Consider the following 24,864-nt stretch of genomic DNA (forward strand, 5'->3'; position numbering starts at 1 on the left):
GCCCCAGATCTGGACAGCACACTTGAACCCCACCCGGGACAGCATCCCACCGGGCCCTCTGCCACTGATTATGACCCTCTGGGATCTGCTGTTAAGCCAGTCCTCAATCCACCTCACTGTTCCCGCACCCAGCCCACACTTCCTCAGTTCGCCTATGATCGAACTGCATCAATTAAAGGTAATTAATTGACTCTAGTCTAAAACAGTACTTTTTAACAAGCACCCAAGAACACAAACCCACGGGAGATTTTCCTATGCCTTCCATAGTCTGTACACGCTCTCTCTCCTACAAACTCTCAGGCCTTTAAGACTAAGCTGTACCACTAAAAAATAACCAGATCACACCTTTTTACAACTCTTTCTCTCATTATAATCTCCCACAACCGCGTTATAAGTCCTCGTGGGGATCCCTCGTGGGATGGGAATTCCCTGGTGCGCCCCTGCGGTACCGCTCAGACACCTGAAGTCTCCCGCACCGAGCATTTCTCTCTGCGGTCGCGCCCCTCGCACGCATTCACAGAGTCCCAGCGAGCAGCTCGGGGCGGCAGAGGGACCTCTGGAGAGCGTGCGCTCCAACGGCCCCGCCAAGGCACGGTCACCCGCGCCAGGCGGGGTCTGCATGTGCCCAGTGCCACACCGGCCGTGCCCCAGCCGCCCGCCCGCCGTGCCCGTTCCGCGGGACCCGCCCGCCGTACCCGCTCCCCCGCCCGCCGTTCCTCGGGACCCGCCCGCCGCGCCCGCCGTTCCCCGTTCCCCCGTCCGCCGTGCCCATTCCCCCGCCCGCTGTTCCCCGGGACCCGTCCGCCGTTCCCGTTCCCCCGTCCGCCGTTCCCCGTTCCCCCGCCCGCCGTTCCCGTTCCCCCGTTCCCCCGCCCGCCGTGCCCCCGTTCCCCCTTCCGCCGTTCCCCGTTCCCCCGCCCGCCGTGCCCGTTCCCCCGTCCGCCGTTCCCGTTCCCCGTTCCCCCTTCCCCCGCCCGCCGTGCCCGTTCCCCCGCCCGCCGTTCGCCGTTCCCCCGTCCGCCGTTCCCGTTCCCCCGCCCGCCGTGCCCGTTCCCCGTTCCCCCGCCCGCCGTTCCCGTTCCCCCGCCCGCCGTGCCCGTTCCCCGTTCCCCCGTCCGCCGTTCCCCGTTCCCGTTCCCCCGTTCCCCCGCCCGCCGTTCCCGTTCCCGTTCCCGTTCCCCCGCCCGCCGTGCCCGTTCCCCGTTCCCCCGTCCGCCGTTCCCCGTTCCCGTTCCCCCGTTCCCCCGCCCGCCGTTCCCGTTCCCGTTCCCCGTTCCCCCGCCCGCCGTGCCCGTGCCCCCTCCCGCTCCCCGGGCCCGCCCCAGCAGCGCCCCGTGACGTCACGGCGCCGGGCGGGGCCCCCAGGGGATGGTGGCCGCGCGTGCGCGTGGGCGGGCGGGCCCCGCGGAAGGAGCGCGGAGGGCGGCGGGGCCGCGCGGGGCCGCCGCGGGGATGAAGGACCGGCTGGCCGACCTGGCGGAGGTACGGGACGGGACGGGACGGGACGGGACGGGACGGGATTGGATTGGATTGGATTGGATTGGGGGCGCGGGGCCGCTGTGGCCGCGCGAAGGAGCGGGCGGGCGGTGCGGCGGGGGCACCGCGGCACCGCCGGTCCCGAGGGCTGGGAGGGCCCTGCTCCTGCGGGATCTGTCCCCGGGGGCCTGGCAGCGCAGGTCCACCTTGTGCGATTTTTCTAGCGCGCCGCGCTCCGCTTCTTCCTGGCCTCTGCGAAGCGGCTTGGCCGGCACTAAACCCCCCGGTAATTCCGTGTTGGAGGCGCCCGCGGTGTAGCGGGGTGGGTTTGTCCGCCCGGGAGCTCTTGGGCCATGATGCGGCAGGAAAGCGCTCTGCAGGCTTTATTTTCCGCGTGTTTACAAAATGGTAGCTGCTGCTGTCTATACGCTCTTTTCCTTTCCCTTATTTGTGCTTTGGAAACAGTAGCCTAAAAAAGAAGGGAGAGCTGAGGGGAGACACCATCAGTCTGTCTGCAACAGGATATGGCTTGGGTAAAATAAAAGGTTATTTGAGGGGGGTTTTTTTGTTTTGCGTTTGGTTTGTTTGGTTTGGTTTGTTTTTCCTGAAAAGAAATGGAAATGGAGAACACACAGGAGTTCCTGTGATAGTTCGGTACTCCACGTATATCTAGAAGTTGGGCTGTGTTGAGCTGCATTTGGGTCTAGGGCTTTTTCATCTTGTGGAACACCAAATACATTTTGGAAGCTCCATCTTTAGTGATGGAATTACCAGTCTCTTTGTCTTCCTCTCTGAAAGGATGAATTCGCATTTGAAAAGTTCGAGGGTGATTAATTTACAGTTTCTCTACCAGGAATGATGTTTTGGAGTCATGCCAAAAAACCAGTGTCATTTCTTTCAGGTATACTCATTCCCTTTTCCTGTTTCTAACCATGTCCAGGTTGTGGGAACATGTGCCAAATTTCGGTGCTGGTGTGCGCTTCCCAGATAGAGAAAGCAACCAATAGTGATCCAAATTTGCTTTATAATTTATAATCCTATACCCATAGACTTAATCCTGTTCTATGTTTTTGTAAATGGAAGAAACCAATAACACACCCTGGCACACCCCCCATTGACAGAGCTAAAAGTGTTTAATGCAGCTGTACAGAGGAATTTTCAAGCCAGCTTTAGTATTTGACATCTGAAAACATTCCTGCAGCAGGCTGCTGCTTTAAATATATATGGGCCGGTATTGCTGAAGTGCTTCATATGTTTATCAATGTAATTTTCACTGCCTGTAGAATTAATAAATAGCTTAGAGACTGAAAAGTTTTCTTCTAATGAAAAGAATATTTAAACATCAAATGAAGGTAAAAGTTACTGAAGATCTAGTCTATGTTTTAGTACAATTATAACTGCGTAGTTGACGTGAAGTTTTGAAAGTTGCATATCCAAGGGAGATGGATATTCCCATTTCCATGGGGAACTCACTGAAGTAGCAGCTTCCATCTTTCTTACATCTTTATCTGAAATATCAAAAGATTAATGGTTTTGTGAAGTAGCTTTCCTTTCATAGAATAAACGCTTTGAACAGAGATGCTTGACACATGGATAAGGTGCTTTGAAAAGGAATAATGAATCTGAAGAAATAATGTGTTAACACTCGTTCGTCTATTTTCCAAACTGTTTGGGTTTATTAATGTAGTTTCATTGTATTTCACTTGGCTAAATCATTAAGTGAAGAGCAGAACACAGACGTTGTGGTTTTCAAACAGGCCTAGGCCTGCAAAATCTTCAGAAATAACTATACCTCGCCTCTTTTCCTTGGCGTGAGGATTTCATTATGTGTTCTTTTGATCTTACTTTACCTGAAAGTTCCCTCACCCCATCTTTCCCAAAGAACCAGTGGAGTACCCAAGGAGTTAAAAAGATCCCAGGACTGTAGCCAGCCCACACTGACCTGTTTTAACTGAGCACACTATTGCCTTCAGCAGAAATGTTCATTTTCTGTGCTCTCATTTGTGTGTTCCTGGATGGTATTGGGCAGCAAGCAAGATATTTTGTCATTAATTTTTCCTAGATCACTATAAAGAAGAGGGAGAAATGTTACCTATCAATGTTTGTGGTTCATTAACACAAAATTAGCATAACTTTCAGTTATTTTTGCTAATACAGTATGTTTAGGCAGTTAAACAGTTGCTGGAGAAAGAAGTGGTTGATGACATGCAGATTATATAGCCTTCAGATAATGTTGCTTCCTCTTGTTTTCTTAGCTCGAAGAAGTTTTGTAAAGCACATGCTTTTTCAGAAGATAGCAGCCATAATTGTGTTTGTTCAACTGTCAGTTATTTTAATGTCATTTCTAAGTTACTCTGAGCAGGCCCAAATGAACTTCTTTAAGCTGTTTGAAATGTCCTTTAATACAATTAATTGGACAATGGATCAAATCCCAGACTGGTTTTAGTTGTTTTGAGCACAAGTAAGTGTAAGATTAAAAGGTTCTCTCTGATCTAATACACTGCTTTCATCAGTGGTCTATCGTAGGTGTTTAGGGAAGAAAAAATGAGTAGTACGTAGCTATGATTGCAAAATGTGCTCCCAGCCCTCAGTGGTTTGCTGTTCACAGACACAAGTCCATCTTAAAATGGCCCTAAAAGAGCTGTACAGTCTGTGTTCAGATGTTCACTTGAGTGCATTTAGCTAACACCAGGTATTAAATAAAAACAGATGTCCCTTTAAAGGTCTGTTAATAAAACTGCTTTCTTTTTGTTGTTAAATCATTTCAGAACAAGGTTAGACATAGACCTCTGCTCAAGCAAAGTGATGTTTTAGAGTGCATTGTCCATATGGCTCAAAAATTACCCCCTTGTTACATGCTGAAGTGGATGCAGAGCTATCTGTTGGAATCCATTTTTCATGCTTGATTGGTGAATAATTTAAAATACGTGATTTTTATATTTCTTTACTCTTGACTGTTAATGAAGGTATCTTACCCATAATGTTTGAAAAATGAGTAGTACATAGCAATCTGGAAGTTCATATTTGACTGTAGCTTTTTTTTAAGCAAGGACCTGTAACTTGAACAGAACTGCATTGATTTTTTTCTGAACTGTTTCTTGGATGGTCAGTTGGTGCCTCCAGAACTGTTTAGGAACAGGTGAAAAACCACAAAGTCACAGAAGTTAAAACTGTTAGAATTGGGTGGTACGGAGACAAACACAAAATGAGCATTTCCAGAAGGAGGAAAACACGACTGTTGTTTTCCCCGAGTCAGCCTCTGATGTGAGGCTTCGTTCAGACGTGGGATTTTCTGAGGATGAGCTGTGTGCCTTCCATGTCATAGCAGTGTGAGGTGATTTATTGCAGTGGGTTACCATCTGATGTTTCTGTGGTTGTACAGTAGTGCTGCTGAAAGCGTGTTAATGATTGATCTGCCAAAGCTGCCTCAGCTCTCCTTGGCCCTCTGCAAGCCCTCCTTGGCTGCTGGGATGCAGAAGGATTTCTGGACACACGGATGCTGTAGGCAGAAGCTGTAATACTCCGTAACGTACTCCTTGGGGCCGATTCCTTGGAATAATGATCAGTTATTATCCTTGCAGCCTGCCAGAGCAGTACACGTGATCTGCACTGAGAAAGAGCTAACCTTGAATGGAATTTCAAGGGCAAGTAATAGTCACGCTTTTCAGTCAAAAGCTGTTTTCAGTTTCAAAGGTCAGTAATTAGGAAGATATCTCCAACCTGACTTATTTCTGCAATATTGTAAGGTAGTGGAAGTGACAAAAGTTTCATCAACCATCAGGATAGCTTCTGCTCAGAGCTGAGAAATTGTACTGTGAATATCGGTCGTTTAACCCGGCTGGCAACAAGAGCAGCACGTGGCTGCTCCCTCGTTCACCCCGGTGGGATGGGAGCAGAATTCCTGAAGTGGGAAAACTCATGGATTGAGAGTAAAGGCAGTTTAATTGGTAAACCAAAAAAAGGAATTCTTTCCTACTTCCAATGGGCAGGCAGGGGTCAAGCCATTCCCAGAAAAGCAGAGCTCTGTCACACATAACAGTGACTTGGGAAGACAAAATGCCCTAACATTAAAGGTGCCCCCCTTCCTTCTTCTTGCTTCAGCTTTATACATAGCATAATGCCATGTGGTCTGCAATACCCCTTGGGTCACTCAGGGACAGCTGTTCCCATCTGTGCCCCCCAGCCTCCTTGGTGAGGAGCAGAAGAGGCCCTGACGCTGGAGGTGCTGCTCAGCAGTAACTGAAACACCCCTGTGTTGTCAACACAGGTCCAGCACTAATCCCAAACACAGCCCGTGCCAGCTCCTGTGAGGAGAGTTAACTCTGTCCCAGCCAAAGCAGCACAAACTCCCGAGGGAGCTTGAGACATTTTATAGGTCTCTGAGTGTTTATGGAGCTGCATATCCCAGACTTGGAGTCCCAAGGTCAAGGTACGAGCTGCAAACAGACTTTATTAGATTGCTCTTGGCATTGACGTGAAACTTTTTATCAGCTTTTTGTGATACTGCTTGTACCGGGGAGGTGAAGTCCAGGGAGAGCAGTATGTTTCTGCTAAACTCAGTGATAAAAGTGAGTTCTTGGTGAGCTGTGTGCTTGTCAAAAGAAGCATGAAAGCACATCACTTTGGTGGAAGAGAGTTACCAAATGAGCTGTATTTTAGGTAAGAGATGATTTCAGGACGTAGAGAACAGAGGTTGACAAACTTATCAGGTGTCTCAAGTGGTGATGGCTGAAGTGGGCTGTCCATAAATCCTTCAACAAATTGTAGAGAACAAACTGATCTGTCAGGGGTGTCATTGCAACCAAATATGAAAGTGGAATACACGTGGCACAGGCTGTGGGCTGGGGAGTCATGATCAGCTGCCTCCCAGCTGAGCATCTCCAGGCAGATTTCTGAGTCAAATTTGTGTGTCGTTCATTCATTTAGGATTCACTCAGGTGTTACATGTTTTACTAAGATCTGATCAAACTAAAAGCTGACATTTTGAATCTCTTAGTAGGTGCCATTTTCATTATTTTTAGTTCAAATAACTAAATACAGGATGCAGTTATGAACAAGCAGAAGAATTATTCTTTACTCAGTAAATATAAGCAGAAGGTGTTCTTTTGCATAGATAATGAAGTTAAATGTCTTTAAAGTGTAGCTACTTTTTAAATATTAACTTGGAGCTCGTGGCTTAGTAGCAGTGCAGTCTTGGGAAAGGTAGAATGTCGGGTGACTTCATTTGGGCACAGACTTCCTCCCTTATTTGTGTTAAGCAAGACTGTTAATTGATGACAATCTCTAAGGACAGATAATTTGAGTTCCAGCGTTATCTCCCCAAAATGAGTAACTGCAGAAGGTCTGCAATGACACCCAGCACTGTGTGGTTGGAGGCTGGTCCAGGAGAGCAGTGACATCTCTGTTCCTGTATTTACTTAGGGCATTATTGTTTCCCCAAGCAGAAAACCCACATGATTTCTGACAAACGCATTGCCACAGGGCTTTGTGCATTCCCTGAGTTGGCAGGAAAGGAGCTGGCACCAAGTACAGCAACTTCTCCCTGAAGATTTGGGACACTCGTAGATTTTGATGCCTGGATCTTACTTGACTGTAACTCCTTTAGAAGATAATAGCAGCGCTTGACACTGGATTGAATTGCAGAATTGTCACACAAACACTGGATATCTCCCGTAATCTAATTAAACCGGAACCAAACTTCTTGGGTAATGGAATCAGAAACAGAAAGTGGGTGTTAGAAGATCAGAGGCAGAGGGCCTTGTAAGAAAAAAGGTGTCTTGGAATGAAAATCCCATAATGATACCTATCTTGTAGTTTGTTTGTTTCTAACAGATAACCCATTGACTGTATGTTGAGAGTAATACTTGGTTCTAAATTTGATTCAATGCTGTTCAGTCTGTGTTCCACAGAGAGAATTAAAGAAGACAGAAGCTTGAACTCTTTGCCCTCATATGATGCAGGTTAATTCTCTCCGTTCCCGTGATAAAAATGGTGTCGGAGTTACTGTTAATGTACAGATTGTGCTGGGCAGGTTCCGGGCTCGGGAGCCGAGCCTGGGGCTGTGGGAGAGGCTGTGAGGGTTTGTCAGCTACGCAGTGTATTTCTAGTTTAGTAGAGACTAATTATGGCTGAACTGGTGTGGAATGGCACCCTGAAAGCACCTGAGGGCAGAAGCAGTAGCGGTGGATGGTTCAGCTTGTTACATCACGAGCACTCAGCACCGCTCGCTCCGTGTTTCTGTCACAACTCCGCAGCAGTCAGTTCACTTTCTGTGGCCTCTCTGCTTATTTGTGTTTAGATTACAGTCCTCAGAAAAGAAAAACTTCCTTTACTCTGCGGACTGTTGACGAAGATGTGTGTGCTGTAGCAATGTGGCAGAAGTTGTTTTGTCAGAACAGTGTCCGGGGGTTTATTTCACAGATTTGTTTTTGTTGTCTTTTACAGTATAAAGGAAATGAAGATGGGGAGACAGTTGTCATTGAAAAAGACCATTTTATGGATGACTTCTTCCAACAGGTAAAGTTAGAGTTTTCACCATGGATTAAAGACTTACTGTTTTCTCTCTGTGCCTTTTAATTTCAATAATTAGGTTTAACAATTCATCTACATATCCTACCCAGGATCGTTTGTAAATGCCAAAACAATGCTGGTAACACTTCATTAGTTTGTCAGGGTATTTTCTGTATTTATTACAGAGAAATGTTTTTAATTCCCTATCAACAAGAAATTTACTAATAGAACTTTAAAATAGTTGTTTATTAAGAATATTAGCACTTAATTTTTTGGCCATACAGAATATATTTGCTATTAACAATACTGTTTTTTAGTTTAAAAAAATTACAGACTATTTAAACTTCGACATTTCTGCTGGGATTTCTTTCTCTGGTGCTTACAGATGAAATTGTTTGGGTTTTATTAGCAGTTGGTTTTGTTTTTAAAAAAATATTTGCCCTGAATTATTCTAATGTCTTCTTTGCCATATTTCTCTTCCTCTAGGTTGAGGAAATTAGAAATAATATAGCAAAAATAGCACAAAATGTGGAAGAAGTGAAGAAACAGCACAGCATTATTCTGTCAGCACCAAATCCTGAAGGAAGTGAGTAATTTTTAAGATTCACATAACTGTGGCTAGGTATTCTGAAATATTGTTTCTTTGTTTTAGCTCTCTACAGGAATGGAACTTCAGGTGTTCAGAATGCAAAATGTAACACTAAGTAAATATTTTCATTTTTAATATTGAATTAATACTTCCATTTGTTTATTTTGACCTTTTTAAAGTCTCATTTGAAAACATGTATTTTCAGAATATTTTTTGCATGATCCAAACCTTTTCTAGACCAAAACTCACGTTAATATGGGATTTTTTTCTTCAGAAACTGAGAGGTTACTTACGTTTCTTCTAAGTTGTGAAAATGTTGAAGTTGTCAACCGAAGGTTATACTGTCAAGTCCTCTCCTTACGCTTCAGTAGGGTCAAGGTCCTGTCTAGCACCAGAGCCAGCTGCTGCAGCAGGACTTCCAGTTCCATGTGGAGCCCTATTTTTAGAGGCTTGAACCCCAAAGCTGGAAGTGACGTTGTGCTTTCTGAGCAGAGAACTCGGAAGTTCAGGGCACTTGCCCATGGACTCTTCCCTGTTCTGAACCCTTGTTAGCTCCAGGCATGTCTGTGCTTTGGGCAGGCCTCAAAGAAAAGGGAAGAAAAGATGCTGAGATATTGTTTTTTTTTTTTTTTGAATGTTGCAATGCTGGCTTAACATTTATTCTGTTGTTTCATCTTGTTGATGAAAACTGAACTTGGGCTGTTAGTTTAGGCTGTCCCCCTGTTTTCCTTGCTGTATGTTTGTATTCCTACAACTGATTTTGCAGGCTGCTTTTCAGCGAATCTCAGGTTTAATCAGGGTTCATCCGAATGTTTCAAGTCTGTGGTCTCAGCTCATTTATCAGCTTGTGTTTGTGCTAAAAATCGTGCTCAAAATTGCATCTGAATTGTATAGGAGCATACAGTGAGAGCACTTGTGAGCAGTGTGTGTTCTTGTGAATCTGGTGCCTTCAGTGAGCCGTGACAGGGATCTAGCAAAGCTCTCCGTGAATGCTCGGGGTAGAATTCCTCAGAATGTAACTGGCAGTGCATGGTATGGATCTGTTAGTTAGTGTAAAAGCAATGCACATGTGGTACACAACACAGCTGAGAAAAAGGGGAGATAAATCTCTATTTCACTTGTACTTAGAACTCAGTAGCATTTAGCTTTTGTCTAGCAAATTAACATTACCCTGAATGTGTTAAAAAAAACTATTTATCACCTGGTTTAGTTGAAGGTTTGGTAATAATAACATTTCCCAGATGTAAGCCTATCATAAGAAGCAAGAACCTGATGGTTGCTGTTATAAAAACAGTATTTAAAGTACTTAGGAGGATAATAAACTTCAACTCTGCATAGTTGTACTGAATACAATTCTGAGATTGCAAGGTAGATTCATAGACTTTTGCTGACTTACGATTATCAATCATTAACGGTTTAAAAAAAATCTATGTTTTAAAGGAACGAAGGAAGAACTTGAAGAACTAAATGAGGAAATAAAGAAGATTGCTAATAAAATCCGGGCCAGGCTAAAGGGTAAGTTGTGAGGACAAATAAAACTCCTTGCTTTCAGAAATAACCTAGAAAATTACTATGCAAAGTTATTCCTCCGTGTAGAAATGTATTCTGCAACTGAAGTGCTTTTTTGGGGGGATGATATTTTGGAAGAAGATTAACTTTAATTGCAAAAAGACATATTTTAAAATTTTTCCAGAGTGTAACAGAGTATAGTGTAACTCTGTTTAGAGTATGATTGAAGCAGTTACTGTGTTTAAAGATCTCTACCAGTCATCAGAATTATTTAAAAATTTTATATATATATCACTGCCACCCCTGTCCTCCCCTGAAATGTTACACATGTCTAAGGGGAGCTTGTACTTTTAAAAAGTAATAATAATATTTACAAAGCAGTTGAGCTACACTGTTAAATAACTGCCATTGACTCAGCGCTCTTGTCCTGTCCTCAGCTATCGAACAGAGTTTTGATCAGGGTGAAAATGCTAACCGGACATCAGTGGACCTCAGGATAAGAAAAACACAGGTAGGATCCCTCCAGTTCAGAGAAAATCAGTGGATTCTGGTAAAGTGGAGAGTGAGTTTAACTGCTGTGGAATCACGTCCCGTGGTGTTTTGTTGGGCAGTGAGTGGCACCCTGAGTTGCTGTGCAGTGCTGTTGTGTATGACAGAAATGACCCTTTCTGATGACCCTTTCTGTCCCGTGTCCAACCCCTCACACCAGCACTCCGTGTTGGCACACAAGTTCGTGGAGGTCATGACCGAGTACAACGAGACCCAGACGCTTTTCCGGGAGCGCAGCAAAGGCCGGATACAGAGACAGTTAGAGATAAGTAAGTGACCCAAACACGGTTCTGGAAATCCCAAAATTACCTGCTGTTAGTACCTGCCGTGTCGCATATTAATGAAATGAATGAAAACAAAGCCTCAGAGATCTTGGACAGCATCTTGAAGTGTGTGAGAGAAAAGAAACAATTTTACTGCGTGGCACAAACTGTTTGATATTACTCTTTTTAGAACAGCTGTAAAGAAAAGAGAGAAAACTCAATAATTTCCTATAGATTGAAAATTATTAAAGAAATTATCTTTTTCCTTTGCTTCATTTACATCCAATGTTGCAACTTTAAATGAAGCATTAAGAAAAGCTGCATTCTGAAACAGCAAGTGTTACTGAAAGCCATTCCAAAATTAACATGCCTAACAGGATAACATCTCTTTTTATGTGATGCCATTTTTGTCTACAAGGACACTTGTTAAATTCATCTGGCATAAAATCAGTGCTGCTGTTATATGTGCTTTAATCATTTGTTGACTGACTCACATATGACTTACTTCCAATTCATTGTTACGAATATTTAGAAACATTCCTGGCTTTACTTTGAACTGCAGCATCTACCTTGGAAGGTGTCTAAAAAGAGCCTAAAATTAGTCTCTTTTTTTAATATGCTTTATAGAAGTGAATACATACATTGGTGAAACAGGGAATGCAAACAGAGAAACTGGCAAATTATAAGAAAATTTTGCTTTTCATGTGCTTTTCAAATTTGTCATTAAGCCTCTGGTGCTAATGGTTCAATTCAGCATTTCAGTAGAGTTGATTAGGCAAGTTAAGTTGTTCTTTGCTTGTGTTTGAGGGGAGGGACCCCGATACCTCAGGACATGGTTCTTTCAAGTTAAAGTTGTTATGACCCAATTAGAGCCTTCAGCTTTTCTTAAGCATTACAAATTTTAAAGCAGGTTTTGCAGCATTCTTGAGTATTAACATCAGAAAGTAATAGTCAAACTGTATCTTTCACCTGGTGGGACAGAATTACATAAGTTGGTGCAGATATTCAACTTATTTTTCATTGGCAGAATAGGGATTTGATATGTAATTGTTAAAACTGTCCAATACAAATCCTTTGGCTGTGTTGGATTTGTTGTACCAGTGTGGTCAATAGGATTCAGTTGGCTCAGACATGCGATACTAAACTGCATCAAAGCAGTAGTGAAGGCACACTGGGGGTTATCATCTTCTCTGTGTGGAACATGAATGGAATCCTGGGTTGGTAAAATCAAATTTATGTAAAGATTTTATTGCCTACACAGTGGTGGGGTGAGTGATGTGACTGAATGGAATAGGTGAATACTGAGTGTTACATGAATAGCATTCTGAAGAACACTCCACGTAGCAGGGCTACATTGTAAATGTTTCTGATCAAACTCTTCAATTTGACAAAGAAAAGACCGCAACCAGCCTGGCAAAACCAGCCCTGACCAGGATTCTTCATGGTAGCTTTGAATCTACATTTGGTTTCTGACTATTGCTTGATACTTTCTGGATTTTGTGATAAGCAAAATAGCCCTTGGTAGTGGCTGGACACTACAGGGTTTTATCCTGCAAAATCTCAATGCAGGAATTGTCTCTGAGTTGTCATCCTTCTGGATGGCAAAATGTTATGTTCAATAATGAATAAGTGATGTTATGTGAAGTCCTGTTGTTTTTGTCCTAGCTGGAAAGACCACCACTGATGAGGAACTGGAAGAAATGTTAGAGAGTGGTAATCCTTCCATTTTCACTTCTGATGTAAGTATTCCTGGTCCAGTTATGTCTCTTCTGTTCTGCTGCTCCCGCTCTTTACAAGTGTGTTGGCACTTGCTTACATCCATGTGTCTTTCCATTCTCCCAAAGATTATATCAGACTCTCAAATTACCAGGCAAGCCCTGAACGAAATCGAGTCACGTCACAAGGATATTATGAAACTGGAGTCCAGCATTCGGGAGCTTCATGAGATGTTCATGGACATGGCAATGTTTGTTGAGACTCAGGTAAGGAACCAGCTCAAACACATTTATGGGATGGTGGGTGTTTTCCTCACTCTTCCTCTTCGCAGTGTGCAGAAGCAGTTGATTATATTCAGACAGTGCAGACTTACAGTGGTTCTGGGCTGTGCTTAGAATATATGAAAGTTAATCACTGGAGGTTTTTGTTTTGTTGTGGACATATTGACCATCTCAATGTACTTGCAGGACATGCTTTCAATAGCCAACGCAGGCTTGCCTACCAGTCAGTATATTTAATATTTTCTTCAATATGCTTAATTCTAATATGCTGGAACATATTTGTGCATGTTTAAGTACGAAAAGCTGTCTCCTGGGACACTGGTTAATGCCTTGGGAATTTCAGATTCTCAGCCATAGTGGAATAAGAGGTGTATCAGCAAAGCTATGTGCACCTTGCACTTCACACAGAGGTGCAATTGCTGTGGTCACTAACAGGAACATAAAGGGCTTGACAAGTCCTTCAACTCATCTCTCGTCTTTGTAAGCTTTGTCTTGACATGTACATAAATTTGTTCTGGTTTTAGTCTTTAAATAGTAATTATCCAACAAAAGTATTTTTAACTTTGATCTTAAAATGGTTTGACTTCTGCAGGAAAGTGAAAAGAAGAGAAACTTGCCTGAAAAGGACTATTTTTTGTAATTGGGTTTTGTTCTAGAAGTCCTTTGTTGCTTTGATATTAAACAGCCAGGAGAAATTGGTAGCAGGTTTCTTTTGAATTACATATGAATAAAAGTTACTTGTGCATCATTCTGTAATGCTTTGCTGTTTACTGCTGCTGATTATTTCTTCTGATGGACAGAGACACAGGTAACAGACTTGCTGTCATTTTTCACCAATCCTCCATTTCATTGCCAAATTTCATTCTTCATAATTAATTTGAATTTGTCACACACTGACATCCTAATCCCCCAGTTCTGAGGAACTCGTATGTGTGCATTTCCTAGAGAGCTGTTGAACCTTGTGTGGAAGTAGTCCATGTCCTTTTGCACTTCAGACACACCAGGGATTTCTGATCTCGCGTGTGTCACTTTCAGCTTTGGCTGTTAAAACATCCCTCCCACACAAGGGATGTTTTCAGCTGGTCAGTGCTTGTTCCTGCACAAGGGAGAAATCTGCCTGCCCTGCTTGTGAACATTCCTTGTCTGGTGAGAGCTGTGAGCCCTTGCTTCTCATTCCCTTTTTCCTTTACATGCCAAAGCAGAAAAAACATCATCCCCAGTATGTATATCGTGGACTTGTGAAAGTAATTCTTGATCTTCTAGAGCCTTTCTTTTAGAGTCATTAAATGAATATCCATGGGTTCCAATAATGTGTTTTTTCTTCGAAATTTCATTTTAAGGGTGAAATGATCAATAACATAGAAAAGAACGTGATGAATGCGACGGATTATGTGGAACATGCAAAAGAAGAGACAAAAAAGGCAGTTAAATATCAGAGTAAAGCACGGAGGGTATGTTGTCTCTGTAATCGTGCCAGTCAATATTTTGACTTAGCACAGGAGCATGTGCAATGTGAATTATTTTGCTATAGTTAATATTGTAAATTTATAATACCAATAGAGGACAAACACTTCCTGGACTGTGAAAACAGATCAGCAATTCATGCACAGCTAAGGGTGTGTTCACAATTTTCTGCTCAGAGCTGCCATTACAGACTGTAAAAACCCCAGAAGAAGAATTAATGTATTATTCCAGTAGATAAATTCACATGTTTTTCTTACTAGCTTTCACAATACCTTAAATTATTCAGATTCTAAATAACCTTAAAAGTTTTTTGCGGTTTGTCACTGGTAAACTTACCTGGATTTCAAGCTATAAAATCTATTTGCTAGCAGGAAAAATAAAAGTGCTTTTGCTGAAATAGGCTTTTTTTTTTTTTTTTAATTCTGTCTTTAGTTACTGGTTTTACAGATAAATTAGGGGGATCTTCCCCCTGGGAAGGGTGTGACATTGTGCTGTGACACTGAATTTGTGGAGGACTTGAGTTCAAAGGAATGTTCCGGCATTTTCCATGGCACTTGTTTTGTTTTCAGTATCTTTCTTCCCATCAGACACCAAATAATATATTCTGATATCAGACTACTAAGTAGTTTATTTTTACATTCCAGTTTCCCCTTTTGATATGCTGTGCAATTCGGTGAGGCTCTTCATGGTGAGCTGGATTTGAGGGAATAATTCATCTCTCTACAAATACAGATTTACACAGAGATAACACGCCTGGCTCATTTACAAAAGATCTTTTCAGAAGTGTTAAAAGAGCCCACTTAATATGTTTGTAAATGGTGGTTGTGTCATCTCTGATAACTGTGTAGCCATTAATCACATGAGTTTACCTGTTTAAAAGTGTTAATTCTTACATTTGCAAGATTATACAGATAAATTTATCTCAAATTGAGAATACAGGAGGCTTTAACAAAAGTGCTTGTGGATCTAAAAACTGTTTGAAAAACTGAAAATAAATGCAAGTGTTAATGTGCTTAATACTAACAATACCTTGTTTTTTGACAGAAAATGTGGATAATTATCGCTGTGTCAGTGGTGTTGATTGCCATAGTAGCTCTAATTATTGGTTTGTCTGTTGGTATTCGGTGATGCTTGGATAACCTCAGCATGCATGGCTTCCTGCCGCTGTGGCAGTAAGTAACTAATCAACTAATTTGGCTCTTGTTTCCTCTGTGTTGTTCTGCTAACCCTTAATATCTGTGCAGGGACGTGGGGGAGGACTGAGTGCCCTGCTGGCTCTGCTCTCTGTGCCCTGGGACAGTTCCTGCATGTGGATCCTGCAGGCTGACGCCTGCTGGTGACCTGCCCAGTGCACAGAGTGCAGCCACTGCCAACCCAGCAGCAGCAGGAAATGACAGCAAAAAGCCAAGAACTGGCTCACAGCTCTTGGAATTATTTTTTTTTTATGCTGAAAGTTCACATCAGCAAACAATATGGAATGCTAAGTACGCTTGGAACTTTATCAAATGGGGGTTTCTGTAGAGTTTTTTAAAAAGTAGATGGCTGTAATCATAAAGTTGGCTGTTATGCCTTGGAGAACATCTTAAAATTTCTTACTTTGAAACTAATATTAATGCTAGACTAAATGAAACAGTGGGAGATAACAATGTGTTGAGGACATGAGATGTTTTTCAGTGTTCATATTTTTGCTGTAGTAATGTACCATTTCTTGTCCAGAAAATGCTTTGCCAGGCTAAGTAGGGAATAGCAGTTAACTTGTCTGAGTGCAGTAGAAATGCAGCTTGTAACATGCAGTGTCTCTAAGCTCTGTACAGAACACCACGAGCAGGTGTCAGTTCAGACAGCTCATCAGAAATTCACATTTCTGTACTAACACTCTTTTTAACATCTAGGTTTTCGTTTTGGTGTTAGAGATCCTGCTGAGCTCTGGCTTGTGGGCAGGGAGCAGAATTCACTGTGTCATTACTTGCAGTCAGAAATACCTGACCCAGGGTCACACCTCGATGCATTTACACAGAACGAGCTCTCCTTTTTTAACCCTTGCAGTTCCTCTGAGCTATTGCCCACACAATGTTTATACTGACCTTCTGGTGAATTCCACTAAGGGTGCAGATGTAAAGGTTTGAGCAGGCTGCCAATATTTACCCAAGGAGGGTGGCAGTGAGCAGTTACTTAGACTTGACCTACATCTGTTTCGAATGATGTTTACAGAAGTTGGGTATGAGTAACAACCCTTGTTCTGTAAAGGAAAACAGGGAAATGTTGCACAGATGGCTCTGTCTTGTGACCACGGTTACATGTATGTTAGAAACAGGAAACAAGGAAATCATAGCAGTGATTGCTCCTTAGAAAATCCCAGTGCTCAGCCTGGGTGTCAGTATTACTGTAGCTCTGAATATATTTAAACAGTTCTGTCTCTGAAGAAGTATTTCAGTCTTAACTTTTCTCTCTTTTCCCTGCAGAAATTGATGTTCATAATAATATGTGTAACTGTATTGCTTCTGATACTTGGAATTATCCTGGCAACAACTCTGTCCTAGCAAGCACATTCCAAGAGTTATGAACCTTGAGAAACTCCAAAACATCTTCAGTGAAACCAAACCTTTTCCACAGATGATGCCTGACACTGTCCCAGGATGATGACCTGTCACTAATGGTTAAAAATGAAAGCAAAATCACTCTTAATGTTTACTCATAAATGAAGATCAGAATGTATTAGGATGTGTATGGATTTTGCATCACAAACTAGACACTTGCAAGACTGCAACTTGCTCCTACTTGCTTTGAACTAAAGTAACAGGATTTTTTTCACATCTCAGTGTTACAGTTGAAATAGGGAGTTGAGAGACTTTTGAGTTTTGACTGGCTTTTTTTCCTATTGCTAATCCAATTCTAATCATGACTTTAAGTACCTTGCCAGTGCTGCCTTTGTTAGCACTCTTGTGAATGTTTTTATGAGATGTAGCCTTGTGTTTAAGTGTATTAATTATTTAGTCACCTTAACCTATTTAAACTTAATGCTTTTTCTCCAACAAGTGCTAAAATATTTTATCCTGAAAAGACTGCTCATTTAACTGCCTAGTGCATTACACTTGAGAAGAAAAGAGAGGAAAAAGAAGCTTTTTTTACACTTGCCAGTTTTTTTATTTTTTTCTTTCAAGGTTAATTGCTTTAAATACTTCTTTCATAGTTAATAAGAAGTTAATTGCAACATTTCTGGTAAAAGCATACAGCTCTGAAACACGCTGAGTTTGCACTTGAGCGGGTAATTTTCCAGGTAATTCATGTGCAAAGGAACCTGACGGATCAGTTTAGCCTTATTTCTTAAATGAATATGACAGAAATGACTTTGTAAAGCCAAATCAAGTTTTCTTGTTCTGGAGTTCGCTGATGTTGATGTATGAATACAGCACATGGGGATGAACTCCCCCAGAAGAGTCTGACACATAATACAAACTGAGACACTGATTTGTTATGAAGTTTGTGTGGATATAACATAGATGAAGTGTTTTGGTGTATACATGCCTGTTGTAATGCCAGCTTGCACGACTCGAAAGCTTGAAAGAACTCAAATGTACCCAAATAACTGCATTTAATGTTACAGGTTATTTTTGTATTTTTGTGTGTAAAGTATTTGTAACTTGGGTTTGTGACTCCTCGTTGTTGAAGCATATCCATGTAGATATGTAGGTATATTTACACTCTAAGAGAAATAGAGGAGAGGATAATTTGTGCCTTTTTAAACATAGTCTAAAACTATACTCATCAATGTTTTCAGATATTCAGCTCTCATGTTAACTGCAGTAACTCGGTCCTACAAGTTTAGCATCCTTAAACTTAGGTTTTGTTGAAAGTGTCTGAGATCAAAGTTACTCAGTAAGTGAGAATTCAGACTTCATAAAATTCAGCAAAGTTTACAATTTGTATCGTATGTATGAATATTCCTGCTTTGCTGTCCAGGTATACTGTGAATGTGCTGGAGCTATTCAGATGTCAAATGTTTAAAAAAAGAAAACAAATATCATTATTATTATTATTATTATTGGTCTCTTTACAAGGCAGCCATGAAGAAGTCGCTTGAAAAATTCGGCTTCAGTAATGAACAAATTTCTTTTACCTCTAAGTCCAGAATGCTCACTGGTGTTTGTGAGGAAGTTTACATGCAAAGTAAGGAAGGACTGGTTGCCTTAATGCTCATTCTAGGTAAATACATTTTATATTCAGTAGTTTTCTAGATTTTTATCAGTAAATATTATTTATGCAGATACTCAGATTAGATGAGGGGGGATCACTCCTGCTGTTTACCAGCTGGTTATGTAAACTGACCCTCAAAATCCTGTCATGTTGAATTTTTTTCTCTATAATGCAGTAATTTGCCCATCGAGACCAGAAATTTGAATAGGCTACTCCATAGTTTTTAATTCTTGTGGAACAGCTGCCTCAATGAGTTTGTTTTAAAGCAAAACAGACCTTTTCACATGAACCTCTTTGTTTGGTTCATATTGAGGGGAGTAAATCTCTAACCTATGCACTAATAAACTCAATCTACGCGAGTCTCGTGTCTGGCTTGTGTTCATGGTGTTCCTGGGGCCTCTGTCAATGTTCCCACTAAGAGTTTGAGTAAGGCTGATGTGTTTCTGCAGTGACCTACATCAAACACTGGATTGCCTGCTCTCAGGGTAAGGTGGTGTCTTTCCTGCAACTTTTTTACCAAAAAAGGGGTAGAGATAATTATGAAGAAAATATTCGGATTTATTAATTTAAGCTGTGCCCATCGGGGAACTTTTTCAGAGAAATGTTGAGGTGAGAACCCCCAAGGTTTCATTTGAGTGAGTGCTCTCTTCATACAGAAATAATTTGTGACAACTCCTGTAACAATCTAAGAGCAGTGAGGGTTTGCATGCAGAGTTTATGCCAAAGCACATGGAAAATGACCAGTTGATGACTACCTGTCAGTAGAAACATAGGGAAAATGTTACACAGCTGCTCTTACAAAGTTCAGTATGACCAAAATGCTCAGATTGTTTAAAATACAGGTAGCTGCTGCCTCTCACCAGCTGGGGGAAAGCACCAAAGCTGGACAGGAATGAATCTCTAGAATCAGCTAAAGCTGTTATTCTGCCTTAATTCTGCCTCTGCTGTGTCATGTAAAACACAGAACAGAGTTTTAGGGAAAGGAGGGGTTGTTTATCAAAGCACTGTGTGAGTTTTGATGAATAGAAGCCTGATAAAATTGAGAAGACAAAGGGAAAGGAGGAAACTGCTGCCTATGCAGAAGGATGCTTCTGTTTAAAAAAAAAATCACGTTATTTAAAAATGAAAGTTGTGCTTGGTGTGGTTTTGAGAGCACAGTTTGGATGTGGGCTTTGTGTCGGGTTGTGTTGGGGTATTCCCAGGGGGGCGGTTGGGGTGTGAATCTAAAGCCTGAGGTTACGCAGTGTTAAATTTGATTTGATGTGTTCATGTGGCTCGGATGGCACCTCTGGAAATAACCCAGGCCCCTCTGGAAATAACCCAGGCCCCTCTGGAAATAGCCCTGGCACCCTGCACGGGGCAGCCGCGGGGCTCGGGCTCTGCTGCTGCGGGCGGGGTTTGGCCCCGGTGCCACCGCAGCCCTTGAGCCACCCTGGTCACACCAGAGCTCCTCTGCACCAGCAGGGCACTCACCAGGGAGCTCTGGGAGTAAAAAGAGCATTTAATAAGCACTTGCAATAAGGTTCTGAAGATTGGAAGTACTTCTGGAATAAGGGTTTTTACAAAGGGAAATACATAGAAATGGTGAGTACCGACAAAAGTCCTTGTGCTTGTGTGCTGTGAGGAACCATGGCTGCTGCTGGCAGTTCAGTCCTTTTTACTGCAAAGAGGGGAAAGAAGGATTTTAATGTTCAAGAGTAAATAGTTCCTAGAAAATGGCTAAGATGATGCAAATAGCTACCAAGATGTAGCACTAAGTAGGAAGAAGACGTGGATTATTTTGCATACCAAATTGAATTTCCTGTATCCATACTTCTGAGAGAACGTGACGCTTGGTTGGGTCAGGCTGTGCCAGGTACCGTCAATTGAAAGTAAATTGAGCTGGGCAACATTAAACTGGATTTAATGTGAGACTCAGTTGAGAGAGTGTAAGCGGGCAGAGGTGCTGTGTGTGTAGCAGCTCACCTGACAGTCCTTTGTGTGGTGTTTGCAGGGGCAGCTTCAGTATGTGTTTGACAGGGTGATTTGGTTAGTACTGCACACAACTGTTCTGTTCCTGTACTTGAAAGGTTTTTAGTTTTTTGAGCCTTGTATAACCCTCAGCAACGTTTCTGCCATCAGGCAAGTCTGTTGAAGTTCATGCAATTGGTTTCATGAACTTAATCAGCATTTCCCCCTGCAGGGGTCTCATGAGGGTTTTCCAGAAGTATTTCCCACACAGCTCCAGGAATTTGGCCACAATGTAGGTGATGTGCACTGGCCAGGATATGACTTGGCAGGTTGACCGTGTTCTGTCCCTGATCCAAACCAGGCTGCTGGTCAGGAAGGGTGCTGGCCCTTAAAAGCATGGCTGGGCCCTGTTCTGTTTTTAATTTATAGCTGGGTTTTATATTGAGAAAGTGGAAGGCAAACCCTATAATGCTGCCAGTGGGGCAGACAAAGCCATTTAATTCCGAGCTCCCTCTCAGCCGTCTGCACTTAATGCTGCAAATTTCAGTGGGGTGGAAAGGCGCTCAGAAAACACAATTAGTTCTAATTGTAATCCCAGGCCTTCCCTGGGATTTCTGATTTAAGCACTGCTACCAGTCTGGACCCAAGTCTAGGGAAAAGCTCTGAGACCTGAAGCGTAGTTAGTGAGAGCAATTAAGCTCCAGTCCCCTCTGCAACATCAACTGAAAGCTTGAGAGAACATCTCCTTCCCAAGAGCTGCAGCTCTCTCGCCTCACTGCCCTCCCTGCTCTGAGAGCTTTGGGGAAGGTCCTGTGGCAGCTTCGTGTCACTGAGGGAGCTCTGGCTGGGTGGGGTGAAAAGGAGAAAAACCTGAACCTTCTACATTTGCAGCAAATACTGTAGGACCTTTGACATGTGCTACAGCAAAACGTGACCTTACTACTGGAGTAATTTTATTTTTAAAAACCCACAAAAGCATAACACAAACACCAAAAAAGCACAAAAAAAGTATTCAATTTCCCAAAATATGTCTCAGTTCTCTCTAGACTTTGTGGTTGCTGCTGACCTCCCTTTTCAAAATTTCAGTAATCACCTTTGTGCAGATTAATTGCCTTTTGAGAGTTTCAAATGCTGCTGATTTGTTTGCTGTGCCCTTTCCATCTCAGGGTCGGGTGGTTTCTGACTTGGTCTGCTGTTTTCCTCTTGCTACTTAATTTCTTTAATGAACTTTTGGTAAAGGCCTTTTAAAATACCATGGCTGGTAAGTCTCAGCCTTCTGCAGTGCTCCAGATTGACTTGGGACTCGACCAGAAAAATGTTTGTCACTTTTTTATGCCATTACTTTAATTACTGGCGGCACTGACAGAATGCTGTTAAGAAAAGATTCTTTTCCAAATGCAGACATTCTTAGCTATTGAGCCACCAAACTGTGGGTCTTAGATTTTCTGCCCATTTCTTGTCTTGCTCTGGCTTTCCTTTTGTTTAGGCTGTGGCTTTTAGAGGCATAATTTCTTTTAATATTGAATGTACCTTGTGGTATTTGTAGTGAAGAAAAATGGCAGTATGTGGCTTTACTTAAGAGGGACAGTCATCCGTGACAAAGACTAATCTTGGTTCTATCCACGCTGCTGCCAACCATCCTTAAGTGGGTAAATATAGCTGCAGGCAAGGGAGTCTGACTGCAGCAGAGAGCAATCCGAAGAAAGAAATACATGCATTAAAAAATCCAAACAAACTGCTTTTAACCATCTGAAAATCTGCAAAAAAACCATTTCAAAACATCCTGGGTTTGAATCAGTTCATACAAGCACACATTGCATTTCCAGCTCACATGCTTGCTCTGCTTTTGATTTTCCCTTTTGGCAATTTTTTCGGAGTAGAGATAGTGGGTAGAATCTCAGAGGAGAATAAAAGCCAGTGTTTTGAGAACTAATGAAGTAATTATCTAAAGCATTATTTACAATGATTATTTAGAAGATAATGAGACCCTTTAATTATGTTTGTTCTGCATAGCTAGCCGTTCAATAATTCAGGGTGTTGCCATACAATTTTCTCTATGTTTACTTTGCACATTTTTTTGTTTAGGAAAACGTTGCATTTTTGTGCTGTCTGTAAAGCACAACTCTGGGCCCTCTTCTGGGCATTGCTTGTCACATGAGAATCACCTGCTCACTTCGGTAGGAGCAGGGGGCTTTTAGGTTCAGGCTTCTTCAGTGTGATGTGGAACAAAAGAAATGAAGCTGCACCTGTTAAAGGCTGTTGTGGCCTCATTCCTGTAAAGGCACTGCTGGATATTTACATACATGCATTAGTCCACTGATGTTTCTGGAGCTGAAGCTTGACTTGCAGTTTATTTTCGTTTTGGGAGCCATGATGATTACGTTTCAAGTGTAAGGGTTTTTGAAAAGAGCTCATTTGTGCACGAGAAACTCAGAGCATCTTTAACATTTTAGTATCTAATGAAAAATTCACCACATCTGTGAACTTTGCTGCTAAAATAAACAATCCTACTTAAGCACATCGTTAGCAGTGCCCAAACAGCAGAAGCTCCCTGGGGAGATGCATCTTTTGTCACTGACCTGGGATTCCTCCTGCACCAGGGAAGTGTCGCTGCTCCGGGTTGCAGTGGGTGAGGATGGTGAGAAACCAGTGAGGAAAAGCTGTGCCTCAGAGGGACTGGCCATTTATTAAGGGTCAAATCAATTCCCATAGGACTTTTCCCACTGACTCCAAGAGATGCTGCAAGGGGTGGTTCATCTCCCACCTCCTTCTGTTCCCCTGAGGCAAACAGCATGTGGAGGAGTTCATCTTTATTTCACTGGAGTATACTTAAAATATATAATGTAGGACCCTCCTAGAAGATTATAAAAGTTCAAAAGGCTTATTAAGCAATACTGTGTTGGGTTTCAGGTGGCTACTGTGCAAAAACATCTAAAAGAAATGCATTTAAATAGTGAGCCTACAGTTAATTATGAATAAATAAAGTGAGATTCTGAAATACCTGCACAAGTACAAATGAGCTGCTTCCATTTAGAAAACTCACCCAGCATCTCCAAAGCTGGAGGATGCAAGACAGGCTCTGAGTGCTCTGGCAGGGAAGGAGGAAGCAAAGGCACATGGAAAGGAAAGAGGAAATACCCCAGTACTGTGCCTGTTACCTTGGAGCTGTGGCTTGTGAAATGATGCTGCCTGACTTTATTAAAAGTCAGAAGTCCCATAAGCCAATTTAGGCTCTCTCTAGAGGGTTAAATGCTCTCAAGCCACTTTCCCTCTGTTGCAGAAGAAGGCTATCAGTCACATCGTGGATCAGGGCTATCCTGTGCTGGATTCCCCCAAGGCAAATCAATCACTTTCAAAAGTGGGTAAGCCCTTGACTAAAGACCAAGTGGAAGACAAAGTGGTGAGTAACCATTTCCAATCCAGGGTGTACCAGAATTTGTCTGAAAACTTGCCTGGGTTTTCCTTTTGGAGGGGTGGGGTTATAGGAAACTATTTTAAATAAGCATTTTTTAAAATCTTACCGTGTAGAGCCTTGTTCATAAAATGCTCTCTGGAGTAGGATGTGCCTCTCGTATGCAAAACAACGAATGAAACCCCCAAGTCCTACAGCTTGGTAGAGAGCTGAAAAGTGGAGATGCTTTTTGAAAAACAGGAAGTGTGGACAAGAAGCAGAATCAGAATGCAGCTACCTGTGAGCTCCAAAGCCACGACTTTTACACAGCTCCTCTGGGAGTATTTTGGTTGTGTCGTGGCTGTAATCACAATGCCAATTCTATGAAAGAGAAGCTGCTCTAGAGCCTGTGGAGCTTTCGATACCAGGTCAGTTTGGGTGTCCTTGCAAGTCTGAACTGAGCTGCAGATGCAGCTGTGGGAAACCAGCTCCCTGCACTTCAGTTGAGGAAATATGTTTATCCCCACAACAAATAATCCACAGTAAGGACTCTAGTTTAGTATCTGTGTCTCTCTCCTGGGTTTCCTGCAAGGCTTGCCTGGTCTGTCTTTATATTCCCCACATCTGATATCCCCATTTGTGGTGAACAGATGTTACTGTCCCAATGCAAACATTCTCAACAGTCACTGTTAAAAATAATTACAGCTCCTTTTCATGTTCCCCACATTAAAAACCAGTCCCTGCCTCCTGAGCTGCCTACCAAGTGCTACACTGATTTTTAAATAAATTAATTTGCATTTAGACTTCTCCTACAATACAGAGCTATTTCTCAGCACGTATCTACACAGTTCCTCAATAGTCACCGATGGCAGGATTTAAAAAAAGTTCCCCTAAAATTAGATTCAGAACCATCCTAAGAACCACCCAAGTTCCTTCAGCAGGTTTTCAAAGTGCTTAGCAGAGTATTGAGTG

General features: G+C 42.4%; 1 protein-coding gene across 2 annotated transcripts; it reads left to right on the forward strand.

Annotated features, from left to right (window-relative positions):
- The first annotated feature begins 1,384 nt into the window (after positions 1-1,384).
- Positions 1,385-18,910, forward strand: STX2 (syntaxin 2). 2 transcript variants are annotated; one of them, XM_082293718.1, is made up of 10 exons: positions 1,385-1,482; positions 7,921-7,992; positions 8,473-8,572; positions 10,016-10,090; positions 10,522-10,595; positions 10,794-10,902; positions 12,562-12,635; positions 12,741-12,878; positions 14,234-14,344; positions 16,820-18,910. In XM_082293718.1, exons 1-10 carry the CDS (start codon positions 1,453-1,455, stop codon positions 16,895-16,897), a joined length of 861 nt encoding a protein of 286 aa, XP_082149844.1. In that variant the 5' UTR covers positions 1,385-1,452; the 3' UTR covers positions 16,898-18,910. The 2 variants fall into 2 exon arrangements, with proteins under 2 accessions (XP_082149844.1, XP_082149845.1); XM_082293719.1 differs by lacking the exon at positions 16,820-18,910 and adding an exon at positions 15,402-16,196.
- Positions 18,911-24,864: the final 5,954 nt, after the last annotated feature.

This window comes from Coloeus monedula (assembly GCF_965178545.1).
Source record: "Coloeus monedula genome assembly, chromosome: 18".
NCBI classification, from domain to species: Eukaryota; Metazoa; Chordata; class Aves; order Passeriformes; family Corvidae; genus Coloeus; species Coloeus monedula.

What these genes read in the sequence shown, in the direction of transcription:
- STX2 (XM_082293719.1), top strand. Translation starts at nt 1,453, where the DNA reads ATGAAGGACCGGCTGGCCGACCTGGCGGAG. An exon ending in TGGATGACTTCTTCCAACAG is followed by an intron (nt 7,993 to 8,472) that starts GTAAAGTTAGAG and finishes CTCTTCCTCTAG; the next exon opens with GTTGAGGAAATTAGAAATAA. An exon ending in CAATGTTTGTTGAGACTCAG is followed by an intron (nt 12,879 to 14,233) that starts GTAAGGAACCAG and finishes TTTCATTTTAAG; the next exon opens with GGTGAAATGATCAATAACAT.